Consider the following 16,905-nt stretch of genomic DNA (forward strand, 5'->3'; position numbering starts at 1 on the left):
ACAGATATTAGATTTACTCCTTTGGACGCACGCCTCTGTCCAAACTGTAACACAAACACTTCCACCTATTAAAACAACGGCCAAAGAAAACACAAACCCAGACAAAGCCTCTAATAAAACCATATTTTTTTTTATTATTTTGGCAAAAAGTGTATATGTACAGCGTATTTAGAATTGTCATTTGACACCATTAAAATGCATTTGAACAGTGCTTCAGTGATGTGCTCTTAATCAGATCGCTCTGAGTAGCCTAAAAGCTGTGCTGTTTTCTGTCATGCATACATAATCTCTTTTCACCAAGTCCTCTCCCTAAGTGTGTGTCTCTGTCCTTTTAATTGTATGTCAATATACATGATGTAGAAGCAGTGATACAATATCAGTTAGCCTGTCTGTTAAGTCTAGTCACCCAGTGTCTGTTCAGTCAAGTCATGGCAACCATAACAATAGGCAACGGCAGACACAATGGCAGAGATGCCAAATATAAACCAGACACAGAATTGGAAATAACGACTAGTACTCTAATTCAAGTATCATTCTGTTTCACAGACTAAGTTACACCTCTGACGACACTCTTACAAGTTACACACCACAGTCCTAACATCCTATAAAGTACTCCATTACAGCAAGATTGCCACTGATAAATCTGCGAACTATTAGTTTTTATGGATTCAAAATCCTTTTACTGATTTTTTCTTTCCAGAAGCTGGTGGTAAACTCAGATTCAGTGACACTCTTACATGACTTATCAACATCAGCAATTCTATGTTGACTTAGCATGATAAGTTCCCTAAAATGTCCGTACGATCAATGACATTTCCGGATCATATTTACAGATGTATGCGTCTGGAATACTAGATGTGGTGTGAATACAGGTTTCAAAGCAGTCTTATAAGGTGACATCATCACGAATAAACAGACTAAAGACCAGGAACATTAAAGTGCTCCATGCAGGACAGACAAAATGTACAGTTGTGTTGCTGTTTTCATAGTTCAGCTACAAGGCTTTTTTTGTCATAGCTCAATGTTAAGGGATACAAAAGCAGTGATATTTGTTCAACTTTACGCACGTTCAAACATTCGGGTGCGAAAAGATTACAAACATACTATTTATGTTTCAGGTACTAGACAGGGTCGAGGATGAAGATACTTATAGATAAAAAAAATAAATAAAAAGGCTGCCTCCTGCTCTTAAATCATGGATGTGTTGTAGATGGAGGTTGAAGAGAGAAAGGAAAAAAAAAACTGACAAAGGTGTAGCGTTCGCGTAACTTCAAAAACACCCCTGTTCTTGTGCTGTATTGCATCAGTACATTCACCAACGTCTACATACACAGAGAAATGACATTTTTGAGCAGGAATATTCTGCACTCCAGTGGAATATCAACTAAAACCAATATAGTACAATATTGGTTTTATATTGAGTGTCAAACAGCACGGGAGGGTTTAGATTGGAATAACAATGGACAGAATTTATCCAGTCAAAAATATACTAAAGCCTATTGTATGTATTTACAAAAGTTTCAGTTTCAATACACACAATAAGCAAATATTATATGGTCACGTGTAGTACATATATCAGCTTTTTGGACGGGAAATACGATACAAACATGCGTGATTTTACAAGTACGTAGTGCCCACAGTAAACGTGACATTTTACATTTATACATCAGCATATCAATCCAGAATAACCAGCTGCAATGAAGGCATATAAGAATATAAATTAACTCAACAAACTCCATATAGAGTAAATATCTATGCTTTATCAAAATGTGTCAAACATAAAAAAGTATCTCTTTTCTTTTTTTTTTTAATACGTATTGGATAAATGTAATGGCGTGAGATTTTTTGATGGTCACAGCACCAACTGGAATTTAATAATGTGGGGGAGAAAAAAAAAAAATCAAAATTATTTTCCTTATTTTTTTAAAATAAAAACTATACAGAGTGGTAGCTCTCTTCAACTTTAGCTATTTACAAACTCTCACCGGCACACCATCAATGCCTCATGAATTTTTGAATAAAAGCATTTCAGAATTTTGTTCCATTTCCGCATCGTGCACAGCTATCATTCTATTGCTCTGGCTACATCCACTTTGTCATCTTTCTCCCTGTGTGCCTTTTACTGGTCAACATCAAATATTTATTGCTTCTTTATTCTTTAACAACCTCTGCACTCCTATCCTACAGCCATTTCCTGCCACTCCTCCCTTTCTGGTTATTTCCACTCACAGGTGAAAAGGGACCGCTTAGAGATTCACCTTCACATGCTCTTTGCTGGTCATTTCTCTTCTTTGTCCATCCAAACTTTTTTTTTTTTTTTTTGGCTGTCCCAAACAGAGCCATCTTGATTTCCACTTTCTTTCTTTACTTTGTATTGTCATTCTGTCTGCTCCCTCCAATGCCTTCCCATATCTCCATCTGTCCCGTGTTGCTGTTTCTCATGCCTTTGATCCGAACCCTCCTCCTCCTCCACTCTGCATGCTGAAATACTCGGTGAAGGACGGAAGCATAGGCGGCACAGTGGGCGAGCGTGCAGAGCGGCAGGGGGGTATCGGAGGCGGAGGTGGGGGCAATATTGATGTCAAGTCAGCGGCAGTGGTGATGATCTTCTGCTCGCTGTTCCTCGGCACCTCTGGTCCTTTCCGGGCCACCGTCTCCTCCACCGTCTTTACCGGCTCCTGGGGGAAACAAGATGACAGCTTTACACATTTGACCTGGTCTGATCTTCAGGATATAGGTTACAGAAATATGTTGCCCTGGACAGAAAGCGGGACCTTACAGACACTGTGTCACTAACACCATGCAATACATCACATTTTGACAACTTGCCCTACAGGAAGTGTGGTTATATAGGTCAGAGTAAACTATACATTCCTGTTTCCTGACCTCTAGGCTTCTGGTTCAGTAACCTTAACTCTCCACAAACTGCAGTTTATGGACCATGACCCTACTGTACTGTATATTGGTGCAAAAATCTACATAAATCTTATGTTCTGTTGACAGACTAATTGATGAATTGAATTGCTACAGGTTAACAAAAATAATCAATAAACTGATGTTTAAAGCAATAAACTGTAATAATACTGTATTATTGCCCTTCATGTCTAAATAAATGTGAACATATTATTAGGAACACATTCCTCCTAATGGCTTGATTGCTCTAGACAATGCATATTTCAGCTGTAATGAATGAATAGTCATGTCATGATTCATTTTTGTCAGTCGCTTGTCATTTAATGTGCTCCAAACTGTAAATGGCTCATCAAGCATTTTTACAAAGTCACAATTCATCAAATCTTGCATAAAGCTCCTCCTACCTCAATCTTTTATACTAAATGCAGTATTTGACACTAGTATTAAACATTCTGTATTGTGAAAACTAATGACATACATTCATTTTCTATCTGTTTTCCAACTACATCCTAGCACAGAGACTGCTGTGATAACCTCTAAATGTACCCTTCAGGCCCAATTCTACAAAACAATCAAGGACAGCATGCTGTATTGTACGTAGCTATGGAAACAACACACATATTTACTTTGCTTTTCCATCAAATGACCCTGATACAGCAAACCCGCTTTGTTGATGCAATTAATCAACTGCGATTTAATTTCCTTCATTTAAAGACAAGAAAGAGCAGATTCTATTGGCAACAAAGAGGAGAGACTCTCTCTGACTGTGACCTCTGACCTTGAGTCCAGGACTATAAAGACAGCCAAGTTCACAAACATGGTGCTTTATTGGAGTTTTTAGTAACTAAGCTTTTGATTGGTATTCCCTGACATCTGCAGCACAAGAGGTGGGCTCATTACTCCTCTTTACACAGCCTTCCAGATGGAGACTCATTTTCTAGTGCTGTATTATAAAACGCATGATAGCTTACGAGCATCAGATCCAATTTCCTTCATCTTTAGTCACTTTCAAATCTAAATCAAAAACTCCCCTCTTTAGATTTAGTGCATTATTTTAATTCTATTTTTATGTTTATTCTAATTTTCTTTCAGATGCGTCTGTGTTTGAAAGGTCATGCAAATTTGCCTTTTCTTGTCATGATTTTATGTCAGTTGTCATGCACTTTGTCAATTTTGCATCTCATTTGAGCTGCTGTTCTATTTTTTTATTACTCCTGTGGGCATCTGAACACTGTATCAATGTAGTTTGAGGACTCACGCCTTTTCTTCTGACATTTATTTCTGTGTAATTTGAAAAGCAACTCCCACAAATTTGAAAAGTTCCCCAAGCTAGATCATTTATCACAGCAACCACGACACCTTAATTTGTTCTTTATGTCATTCACCCAACACATACAGGAAGAGATGGAAGTTTGCGCCAAGAAATAATCCCTAAAAACATGTCCCCTTATAAATTGTATTGTTCCACTGATGACTTCTAGTTTGGTACATATTTGTTAAACCAGAAAGCAGTTAATTTCAAGCTACATTTGACACAGCAAAGTTTCCAATTTATAAGCAAAAAAAAAAGACTAATCACACATGGCACCACAAACTGATTAGGAAAACTCTGAACTGGATATAGAGACGTACAGTGTATGGGCTATATTTCTATTCTGATGCTTTTTTTTTCTTTCATTGACTCAATTTAAACACAACTGCTGACATTAACCCAAGATGTAAAATATAGATCCAAACGCATGTACACATTAAAGTTACTCACTGATTCAATGGAGGAGAGTTCAGTGAAGTTAGGTTGAGAGTCTCCGAGGAAGGAGCTATTTCCATAGGCATGATGTGGAAAGCTCTCGCCCCCCTCTTCCACTTTCGGACTGGACAGTAGGATCCCAATCTGGGACGTCCGAACATGGTACGGGAAGTTCTTATTGGCTGCTGAAGGTCGTGTGATAACCTAAGATGCAAAATGATGACAAGATATGACTGACTGATTTCTGCTGATTCTTACAGGGTGACTGCAGGTTTTAGATGTATATATGTAGATATAAAGTAGCTTCATAACCAGAGCATATGAGGTCTGTGTAACAATTGTAATGCATGCACTCAGGAATATAAAAGGAAATTTACGTGAGCAGATCGGCCCATTAACAAAGAACAATGTGTCGAAGGTGAGGAAGAGGTAGATAATGATGTGTGGAGGAGACAATCAGCATGAGGCATTTATGACTCAAGGATAGTGAATAATGTATGACAGACAGTGGCAATAATGACTCTTGAAAAATGTGATCTACAGTGCATATAAGTGTCTACATGACCATATGTGTGCATAGTACGAACAAGGAAGACGATGTGAGCGTAGAGGTGGATGCCGAGCTGAATGCCGTTGACGATCTTCTCCCGAGCCCAACGAGGAATGCCAAAGTTGGCGATCAGGGCCATAACTGGTACTGCGAAGAACCTGAGGAGGACAAGTGAATAGATTTAGGATAACGATGGGGATGGAAGGGGGTTGCACATTAAAAGAAAAGATGAGAGAAGAGTTTGATAGTGAGAGGAAGACAGGCAGAAAGAGTAGATATAAAGCACAGAGAAAGATAAAATGGGAGGAGAAGAGAGGCGTAGATAATGAGGCGGGAGATAGCGATAGCAATGAGAAGGAAATATAAAGATAATATTAGTCTTTGTAATCTACCCTTCATTTCAAGCTCATGCTATTATTTGCAGTGAGTGAAGGCCAGAGAGGCCGAGCAGAGCATGTAGAAGACTTTTTCTGATGTTTATGTAAAAGAGAAAAAGTACTTTCTAGTACAAAGCTTTAAACTATCTGTTATCTTTCATACATATATAGGAGCATAAATTATTCTAATAGAAGAGACCTCATCAGATGAGTAAAAATAGATATTTTCCTCTAGCAATCACTCACTCAAGCACTAGCACAGAGGATGGGCACACAGTGTTGTAAAAGGGTAGTGTAAAATAAACAACTTTCATTCCTGGACTGTTAAAGCATCAGCTATCTCGTGCACATTTTTACAGACCGGCATAAATTATTCAAATTGAAGAGACCTCAAACAGAGAAATGTGTATTTTTCTGCTCCTGCAATCTCTTGCTCAGGTGTTATTATCTGCAGTGAGGGCAGAGTTGGGAAGCTGTGAGGGTCTAACCATAGTGTGTACGTGGTGAAGAAAGGGATGTAGAAGGGTTGCTTCTCAGGGTAGTGTTTCAGAGAGACCAGCACGGCATAGCAGAACCACACGTAGGCCAGCAGCTGTAGTCCCATTAGTCCATACCCTGCAGGGCTGTCGTAGGCGTACAGCACTTCACCTGGGTCAAAGAACTGGCACAGGGACATGAGAAGTTATGCCAGAGTTAGTACACACACATTAAACAAGCTGGTTTCTCACACAAAGTAGTAAAGAAGCTGATTGGCTCAGATAGATGTTGTAGTCTGCGCCCTAATTACTAAGATGGATTGCTCATGGTTCAGCTGATGCACAGTGATGACCGAGCCAAAGCTCAGCTTGTAGCGTTCTGTGTGAGTCCTTGACATTGACACTTCTTCTTCACAACTGGGTCATCGGCATCTGTGCGCACAAGTTTGTGAGTGTGTATGTGTGCTTGAATCCGTGGACACTAGATTGCATTTCACAGTCCAGTGACTGGATAGTGTTGGCCATACAGGGTTACCCTTGCTACATAATGCATAGGCCCGACGGCTCAGTGTGGAGCTTCTAGGGATCCAACCAGAGTCTGTCGGACACCCTGCTGCAGGCCCAGGCCCAGTTCACTTCTCAAGCCTTCATTTCACTTCCAATTGTAACCTAGTTTGGCTTATTTTTAGCAGGAGCTCCCTTGAGTTTTGGGCTCTTTAATAGCAGGGACCATGTAAGAGGGCAAGCAGCAGATAAATTACACTGCTTCAGATCCACATATTGCAGTGTGAGAGATGGCTATAGGCTCTAGCGTTAAATATAGCACGAATACTTCCATTGCACTATTCCCACTGGGTCATTACCATGCTGTATTCAAAGACTGTAATCCACTGTCCCTAAATGTGCCATCATTATTATCTTTCTGTGCTGACGCCTCTGCAGTATGCAGAGATGCATGTAACTGTAACACTCCTGAATGTGTTATTATTAATTCATAAGCTCATATGCTTAACATCATAGCTGGTAAATTCTGTTTCCGTCTTTACATATGGAACATGCCGTACAGACAGGGTATAATTAATGAGCGGAGATCTCACAGTATGCTGAGTCTCTCCATCCCAGGAAATCCTACAGAAACAGTCACTGATCTAAGATGTATTATCTCAGGTACACAGTATATTCATATAACAACAAGCACTGCAAACCTCTTAAGTGGTGTTGGGAGTTGCCTGTTTGCTCCTGACAGGATCCATAATTTACAAATCTTCAACTAATTTCTATATTTTGTTTTACAATCATCTTGATGCATATTCATAATTAGCAATGTATCATTGTAACGAGTGACTTGACAGAAAAGGCTATTACAGCTCATGTTGATCTGTGGGCACAACTCTCCATGAATATTTATGATATTATTATAAAAGTTGAAGAGAGCTATAATAGCATTGCACATATAGTGTCAAGCATTGTCAAGTCAGATATCTAGAGCCCTGGCTGTAATTTAGATGCCGCTTTTAAGTCGAAGAGAGAGAATGTGAACACTTTCAAATAGTTTATGAGCTGAACTTTATATATTATTTTCTTTAGTAAATAAAACATCTGAAAACATGTCCATTCCAATTTCCCAGAGCCCCAGCTGATGTCTTCAAATGCTTTATTCTGTCTTGTTGAAGATATTCAATTAGCTTGATATCAGTATCCAAACATTTGAGATACTGACACCAGTGATTTTTAATTTGTGAATTAACTGCCACTTCAGTCGACAAACTTCTGCTTCTACCTACTTGTTTTTGCAGTGCGACTGCTGGAAACATTTTTTCCCATTTGGCAAATTTACAGAAAACCCAACAAAAAATCAATTTGGTACAACTGGTACACATCTTGAGGTAGGAGGTGGAAGTTGTCTAGAGGTTAAATACTTAATATTAATAATATATATATATATATTAATATTGATATGTTGAGAGTTAACAAGAAATTAATAATAACTGAATCATCTATTATAACATTTATCAAGAAAAGATGCCAAACATTATGTGCTCTTACATTTTCTCTGCTTTTATTTTAGGTTTGGAGGACTTTTTAAACATTTGATAGAGTAATCCATGAATTAATCAATTTTTAAAAATCCCCAAACTTGCACCCCCCAGTGTTAAGCATAGTGCAGTGTGGGTAATGTAATGTGTAGTACGGTACCTCAGCCTCGTAGATGAAGAGGATGATGTAGGTGATTGTGTAGACTGTCATGTAGATGCTCAACTTAACCGACCCGCTGTGACTGATCCTCGCCCTGACACACATTGACAAAAACACGGAGGGTCAGAGGTCACACAGACGTTTGAGGAAGATAAGACTCAAACACACAGACAGAGATACACAGACAGAATGAGGGAAGCAGGACAAACACAAAAACATGCATTTTGTTTTTTTTTATAGTCAAACAAAGACAGCTTAATCTGAAAGCAGCTATTCAACAGCACACACCACAAAGGACTGATGTGCTCAACTTTGAATTTTATAAATATAAAAATGGGCACAAATTCATGGACAAAGCAGGCTGCAAAAAAGCTCTCTGCACTCACAAACTCAAAAAAACTTAAAGCTTTAATTACAAAGCAGGAGTCAACAGATAGAAGCTTTTCAGTGTTAAGCTTTCAACAACATTTCAAACATTCTTTTGCACCGACTAATTCATCACCCCACACCAGAGGAAACATATCAAAGTTGACCTGTAACTTATCACTTACCACAGATAAACAGTCATGTTTTTAGCTTGATGATAATGCAGTTTTATGTATTCATAGTATTTATTCACTTGGGTTTAAAAGAATGTTTCATAAGTCACAAAATCTTCTCAACCCAAAGGAGGAGGTAATCCTGGAGTCAAAAAAGCCAGCTTAAATATTGCAAGCTCGCTTTTCTTTAATAAGAGTTCAGTCTGGAAAGCATCCACTGAGATTCAATTGAGCCTGAAGCAGGACCAATCTTCAAACTGTGAGGGGTGGTTTAGATGATGACTCACCACTGCTCCAAACCCCGTAAACTGCCATTTAAACAAGCTGTATAGACGTTTAGAAAAAAGCATGATTGTGCAACTGCACAGCCCCTTTATAACCTTAAACTGATTCAGAAACTTCAGGTGAAAAGCTTGACATTTAATACCATTTCAAAAACAGCTGGAAGGTTTTTGGAGTTTGATAACTCGAAAGACCAATGACAGCAGAGTGAGTGGGGTATTCATCCAGTCAGGTATAGGATGGATACATGTTGATGTTCCAGTGAAGAGGAGAGGTCAATCATCTATTGTGCAGGCTATTTGAAAGGATGCCTGTCCCTAACAATCCACAGAGCCTTGACAGAACACAATGAGAACCAAAATTTGTCACCTGGCTTTGCAGGGCAGACACACATAAAAAAAACCATATAGTTCAAACCAGAGCAACGTCTTAATAAAGCAAAGTTTCCATTTATCACGTCGCACAGACATATCGGGTGTTCATCCACATTCTAAGAGGGAGCGTACTAACTGACTCTCTGACTGACACCTAACATTCTCATGTCATGAGATAGTGTTATAATTGTGACAGCGAGTCCTGACAGTGAGAGACAGTGGCAGGATAGACACACCTGCGCAAGGTGACAAGGTGACATCCATAAAGAGACACACATAAGCTTGAAGAAATTATGCACAGCCATGCACACACACAAAAAAGCTGCAAAAAATGCAACCCCCCCACCTGGTGACAGTGAAACCTTTGCCCAACAATATCAGCATCAGAAGGAACACCAGGAAACTGACGGAGAACAGTAATTTCCCTGGAGACGGACACAGAAGTGGAGAGAGATAGAAAGTGAGAAAGAGAAGACAGAAGGGGTAATTAGGTTGTGGTTTCCGAATCTGTAATATCAGAGGGGAAAGATAAAATCAGGTCACCACACACCCTCACACAAAATCATGCATGATCCTGCCCATCAAATCTGCTATTACACTTCTTCACCCGCGCACACATCCATCATCGTCCACTCATTCATTCTGCTCAGGCACAGAGTGATTTTCCAGTGCAGAGGCAGTGTCAAGTCAGTCAGTCAGTCAGTCAGTGGCCGATGCAGGACTCACCGAGTATTTTCAAGCTGCCGTTGCCAACTCCATCTCTCGCATACAGGCCCCAGTAGATACAATGGAACAACAGGCTGAGCACTGCCAAGTGGAAAAGATGCAGGGAGGAGAGACATTGGAAAAAAGGTAAATGGAGAAGGAGGGATGGAGAGGGGAGTAAAAGGTGGGAGAGAGCAAAGGAGAATGGGTGGTTGAAGAGGAGGAGAGAGCACAAGAAGCTCAAAGAGAAGGAGACGTAAGAGAGAAGAAGTAAAGAAAAGATGAAAAAGAGGTTTTCGTGAAGGGGTAAAGGAGAACAGAAGAGACAGGGAGATGATAACGAGGAAAGAGGGAGGGCAGTGGGAGGAGAAAAGGAGAGAAACGGGGAGAAGGGAAGCAAGACACAAGAGAAAAAGACAAATTGTGAAGAAATAGCAAGATGAAGGAGTAGGCATGGGAGTGGGAGGAGAGGGAGAAAGAGAATTTAGGGGGGCAGGAGAATCGAAAAGGGATTTGGAGAAGGGACAAGCAGGCGGGAAAGAAGAAAGCAAGACAAGGGGGGAGAAGAAAAAGGAGAGGATAGGATGAGACGAATGAGGGGGTGTTCATCAGTAACAGCATGCTCCACTGAACACTGGAGCCCAACACGGCTGTTTGCAATAGTTCCTATTCAGAGGCTAATAAGGGCGATAATATCTGCGCTCTTGAAGTGGGGATTAAGGTATGAGATGCTGCAGCCCTGCGAGAGGCTCATTGTCATCTTTCACCAGGAGAGAACCTGTATGTGTGTGTGTGTGTGTGTGTGTGGGACGTGAGCTATTTACAATATGTGTGTGTGTATGTGTATTGTAGTGCATGTATGTGTGCTCTCACCCTCCACACCTGCCGCCGTCATAAACATTTTGTAGGTTGTGTGAAGAAGCTGTCTTCCCTTCAGATTGTCTGCAGGGGGGAAAAAACAAGAATGAGATAAGGTGATGGAAGTGTGTGTATATGTGTGTGCGTGTGCTTGTGGGGGATAGAGATAAAAAGGATGGAGATATGCTAACAGATGGCGAAGGAGAGTTAGAGAGGTACAGAGAATGAGAGGCAGAGAGAAGGAAACAAAGAACAAGGGAGCAGGCCAGATAAATGAGGGGAGAGACCATTAGTATGCATCCATCTTGCGATACCTGTGTCTTATACTTCTTTTCTATTTTCCCTCCTTAATCTGTGCAGAAACATTTTAATATGTATTTAAGCGGGCAATTTTACTACCAAAACACTCCTACAAACAGCAGCGGCCCTGGGGAAAATTTACCAGAGGAGGAAGTGTCATAAATGTTCACACCTCTCACAGCTGCCCTGTATAACCTCAGGCTTGGTCAGCCAAGTGCTACTGGATCCTCTTGTGACTTCCTCACAGGTACCCTGATGAAGGAAGCTAAAGCAGCATTTCTCCCAAGGCTGAAAGTCCATTTTCTGTTTTTGCCCTAACTTTTCACATCACTTTCCAATGTTATTTTTCTATGCTTGATTTGAACTTGTGAAAAATGAATAAAAGTCAAACCTCAATGTAAGTGAACACTCCAGTGAATCTGGTGAAACACAGAAACACATGTGGTGAATAAGCTACAGCAGTCTATTGAAAGACTTCTCTCAATCTGCATAAAATCACCATAAGATTTCAGCAAATTCCAAGAGTCAAAAGATGTATTTGCACTTCATTATGTAGTGTCATTCCTCTGCAGTACAGCAAGCAAAGCAAGGAATGCACTTCCCCTGACCTCTTCTATTCAAACATATAACAAGTCCACTTCAAATCCTACCAAAGTCCTCCAAAACTCTTCTGAGTAGGTAGAGTCATTGTTGTAATTGATTGACAACAACACCACTGGAGTTGATTCATTTAAAGGCTGCTGACAAAACTATCTCAGCACAAGGTTAATTTAGGAGCTGTTCTGACGCCGGAGATTGCAGATATTCAAATTCCCATTTTTTTTAAACAACATCTCTTTCCAGAATCAGTATTCTTGTGACACTGGATAATCCACAGACTTCAGTGTCAACAGTTTTCTTCTTCGAACTGCTTTTGTACCCAAGGAATAGTCCCAATAAAAACTGTTGACTGTGTGTTGTGTGGATTATCCACAGCATCCGCTGCTGTTGAATTTTTCAAAGGATTTTTTACAATGTGAGCACCTCCACTGTATTGGGCAGGCAGCAAATATATCAGATACTGATATCTTGAAATCTTGGCAAATAAAACCAAAACAATCTGCATAGCTAGATATCACTGGGGCAGAAATTGACCCCCCATGGTGTTCCAAGATAAATCTGAGGAGTCATAAGATGATTTAAGGCATGAGAAAGAAAAAACAAAAGATTTCTCTTATACCAGTTTTCTCTCTTTTTTTTACTGTTTTTACTAGTGAAATACTACATGCTTACAACTCTCCAGGCATCTAAAACCCCAATTAACAACAATCCTAGTACACCTTATCAACTTTTTCCCACCATCAATGAAGCCTGGGTCACATTCCCAGTTGAGGCTACAGAAAATGGATGTAACAGCTGACTTTTTTAGAGCCCAAGTCAACAACATCGGTTCTCTTACAGTCAGCTCTCCTCTCTGACTTCTGTCATCAACCCTCTACCTGGGAGCTCATTGTCTCATTGACTCCATTTTACTGGTGTCAGGTAGAGCCACATTGAGGAAATCATCAGGAAGATGAAATCCTGTACTTGTGCTCTGGACCCCATTCTCACTCTGCTCTTACTCAGACACCTCAACCCTTAGTACTCTAATCACTCAAACTGTCAACTTCTCCTGTCTGTCTTCAAGGAAGCAGTCATCCCTGCTCCCTTCTCAAGAAGCCCACTCTGGACACAGATGTTCTTGCTAGCTCCAGACCTATCTCCAACCTCCCTTTCCTGTACAAGCTGTTGGAGCTGGGGGTTGCCTCTGAGCTTCAGGATCACTGTAAACACAACAACCTAAAATTTCTGTTGGGTTTACTTTGAGCACACAGCACTGAATCAGGTCAGATCAGGGTTGTGAATGACCCTTGATGGCAGCTGATGCAGGGTTCACTTCTCTCTTAATGCTCCTGGACCTGAGTGCTGCATCTGACACTGAGGATGACACTATCCTCTTAGAGCTTCTCCATGCCAGCACTTGACTGTCAGTCTCTGCACTTAAGTGGTATCAGGCCTACCTTTCCAGAAAAACTGAGTATGCAGGTCTGGATTGCTCCCTTTCACCTGTGGTGTTCTGCAAGGTGGTGTATTCTGCCTCATCCTGTTTACCCTCTACATGCTATCCCTTGAATGTGTCATCAGCAGACACTGGATCTATTTTCATTGCTATGTTGATGATACCCAGCTGGACATCATAAATGCCCCAAAACCCTTCTGCAGCCATGTCACACCTAAGCACTTGTCTTGAAGAGACAAAGGACTGGATGAGCAGTTAAACAGCTGCTCTCCTTATTGCCACTCCACAACAGATTCAATCATTCCCCATAACTCATCTCACATTTAACAGCCAATAAATTCCTTTCCTCATATACATACATATTTTTTGGGGCTGTTGTTGCATTCATTGTAAAATTGTTGGTATAGAGGCTGACAGGAAACTAGAGGAGAGAGAAATGGGCATGACATGCACCAAAGGTCCCTTGATGGACTCTAACCAGGGACATTCAGGGTATATGGTATGTGTTGTAACCACTCAGCTACAAGGACGCTTCAACTTTCAGTTAACTTTTGCAAAACCTTGTTCTACCATCTCAAGAACATATCTAAACTCTGCCACTCTCTAACTTTGTCAGATGCACAGGAATTTGTCCATGTCTTTATCCCCTGAAGACTGGACTATTGCAATGCACTCTTCACAAGAATGCCTGGCAGTGGCATCCAGAAGCTCAAGTACATTCAGAACAGAGCTGCCAGGATCCTGGTGACAGTGCAACAACACAAACACGTAACATTGGTTCTTTTTTCATTGCACTGGCTCCATGTCTTCTTCAGGATTGACTACAAAATCCTGCTACTCATATAGAAATCCATCAACGGACACGTGCCTCCCTACAGGATCTGATAATACCACAAACCTCCACCCGCACCCTCAGATCTGCCAGCAGCTTGCTCCTCCGGGCTCACAGTGCTAAGCTCTGCACCACGGGGAATCGAGCCTTCTGCTCTGCTGCACCATGCTTGTGGAACAGCCTTCCTAACCACCAGAACAGTACAGTACAGTATAGGCCCTAGTCTCTTAACAAAAAAAAATTTTAATCAGGAAGGCTATTTAACTGTTATTACTATTTTCTTTATGTTGTAAGCTCAATGTTATTAATACTGTAGCCCTCTGAATTTCACTGTGAATTAAAAGAGCAGAACAAATTAAATGTATTATTATTATTAAAATCTTTCCACTGAAAACATTTGTGAAGGAAAAATGAGTTCATATGTCCATGTGAAGGTCATAAATTGTCATCTTTGGTTGGAAGTACATATGACTCAATTTTAAGAGGTTGCAAGCCAAAACACCAGGGAACCACTGCACAAATGTTTAATGAGAAATAGGTTTTTTAGGTGATCCATCCCTTCTAAGCATTTGGCAGAAGGAAGATACTGTATATGACTGCGTGGAAAACCACCTTCATTTTGGGTAAGTCACTCCATGGAGCTCTCTTTCTCGGTTGATCTGGGTTATTTGAGCTGTGACCTTCATTTGAAAAACTCGCTTCAGTGACCTAAGGGATACTGCCACCTTCTCCATTCAGCCATCCACCTTTACATGAGAACCAAGCCTCACTCTTGCCATCCTCTCACTTCTGCTTCTATGTTGTTCGTGCTCTGTTCTGACAAACTCCCGGCCCTGAGAGAAAATAGGCACATGCTCCACCTTTACTTACTCTGAGGAAACATGAGAACTTACTCCTATCCCATCAAGAAAACATGTAGATTTTATAATAGATCTGAAGAAAGGGGCACTTAATGACTGCAGTGAGCTTTGAAAGTCAGAAGAAATTGGCTTGCTCGTGGAAGAAGAGGGAAAAAAGAGTGATACTGAGAGTGGAAAAGACAGTACTTACAGGCAAAGTAGCAGGAGAGCAGGAACACCATGAAGAAGATTACCAGGAACGTGATGTCCGTCTCCAGGATTCCTGGGATGAGAGGGTGGAGAACGTGATGCAACGAGACGAGAAAAGAGATAGAATAATTGATGAGGAAAAATGATTGAAAAACAGAGTACGGTGGGAAAAGGAGACAAGAGGAGTCAATATGGTTCAGAGAATATTAAGGTGAAGAAGCGATGGGTCAAAAGAGGAGGGAAACCAGGAGAAAGAAGAATTGATGAAAAATACAGAAAGGCAGATATGTGATGAGGATATTGGATTAGTTAAGACAGAGAGTTACAGTATAGTAGAAGCAGTGGGAGAGAGAGAGAGAGAACATTGGAGATGTAGAAATAATTCATTTAGAAGCTACATGGGCCTCTTCTTCTTTTCATCTCTTCCTCTCAGTTCATCTATCATCATTAATTCATTCAGCCGTCCCTTCATTATTGTAATTTGTTCAGTTCAGTGTGCTTTATTGGCCGTGCTAAGTGGTGTTGGCTTGTGCCATCAGCAATTCATTCCATAATCTCTCTCTTTCTGTCTAATCAGTCTTACCAAACTCGTCTGCAGAGAAATGCTGTGTCCAGAAAGACTGGCCGTTGCTCAGTTTCATCTCATACTCCAGTTGCAAGCCCTCACCCTGCCAGAGAAGAGAGACGGAGAGACAGAGAGGTGGAAAGGGAGTAAGAGAAAGAGAGGACACGGTGCAGGTGAGATTAAAAATGTATTCTCTTACATTGTGGAAGTCTTTGTGATCTGTACAAAAGCTGTACTAGAAAATTCTGCAGGTTAATGTCCCTCAATGGCAGGGAGCAGGAACTCTTTCGATCTTTATGTAAAGATTAATTTATGACATTTTAATTTTTTGGACAGTGGACCATTTAAAAGACAAAGGTTGTTAGCTGGACTCCAAACTAGGACGTTATTATCAAACACTATTCAATATGACACTGGAAAAAAAACTAATATAGCATCTCGGTATCTATATATAAATATTGATGTAATGTGATATTTTAAAAATGAGCACTGACACATTCATCGAATATTTACACACAAAAACTTTCAGAAAGAAAATTATTCATAATTAGAACTGGGTTTCATTTGAAATTTTTTGATACAAGTGCCAATACGACATCCAAGTAAACCACTATTGAATCTATTTTAATCCCTGACTTTGAGAAATATAATGAAGTAAAACAGGAGAAACCAGACAAGAACTTAATAAAAAATAAAAGATATTATAAAAGTTTAAACTAACCCTAACCCTAACTTCCCATTCTCTTGAATAAAAAAAACTTTTGACTTTTACTGTATATTTATTTAAATCAGGAATTGTCTGAAAGAATAAATAGAACAGAAGAATGAGTAAACAAGATTACAAAATGTGATCAGATATTTGCTTTCAGTATTTGGTCGATGCTTTCCAGAGATTCTGTCGGTACCAAAAAAAAGTTGTGAGGTTTGATTTTCAGCTCTATTAATATGTGTATACAATGACTAAGCAGGTAGAGGCCTTTATTGATCATTCACTCACACAAAAGCTCAGTATTGTAACTTTTAAGCTACAACACCAAAAAAGGAAAATTCAAATCCTAGTGGACATCCAATCTCATTTCACAATATTAACACATCCTTCTGCTC

The 16,905-nt window shown here is 40.1% G+C and overlaps 1 protein-coding gene across 1 annotated transcript in view; it reads right to left on the reverse strand.

The window, feature by feature from the left end:
- Positions 1-2,438: 2,438 nt before the first annotated feature.
- The window catches only part of tmem145 (transmembrane protein 145), a 35,555-nt gene continuing 21,088 nt past the window's right edge, over positions 2,439-16,905 (reverse strand). The window contains exons 6-15 of the mRNA XM_053326373.1: positions 15,820-15,904; positions 15,238-15,309; positions 11,033-11,101; positions 10,181-10,261; positions 9,801-9,879; positions 8,260-8,353; positions 6,076-6,248; positions 5,248-5,368; positions 4,676-4,864; positions 2,439-2,678 (exon numbers count right to left, since the gene is read on the reverse strand). Of these exons, the coding sequence (XP_053182348.1) occupies positions 2,439-2,678; positions 4,676-4,864; positions 5,248-5,368; positions 6,076-6,248; positions 8,260-8,353; positions 9,801-9,879; positions 10,181-10,261; positions 11,033-11,101; positions 15,238-15,309; positions 15,820-15,904 (1,203 nt within the window). The remainder of the gene's footprint in view (positions 2,679-4,675; positions 4,865-5,247; positions 5,369-6,075; positions 6,249-8,259; positions 8,354-9,800; positions 9,880-10,180; positions 10,262-11,032; positions 11,102-15,237; positions 15,310-15,819; positions 15,905-16,905) is intronic.

Source organism: Scomber japonicus, chromosome 10 (assembly GCF_027409825.1).
Source record: "Scomber japonicus isolate fScoJap1 chromosome 10, fScoJap1.pri, whole genome shotgun sequence".
Taxonomy (NCBI): domain Eukaryota; kingdom Metazoa; phylum Chordata; class Actinopteri; order Scombriformes; family Scombridae; genus Scomber; species Scomber japonicus.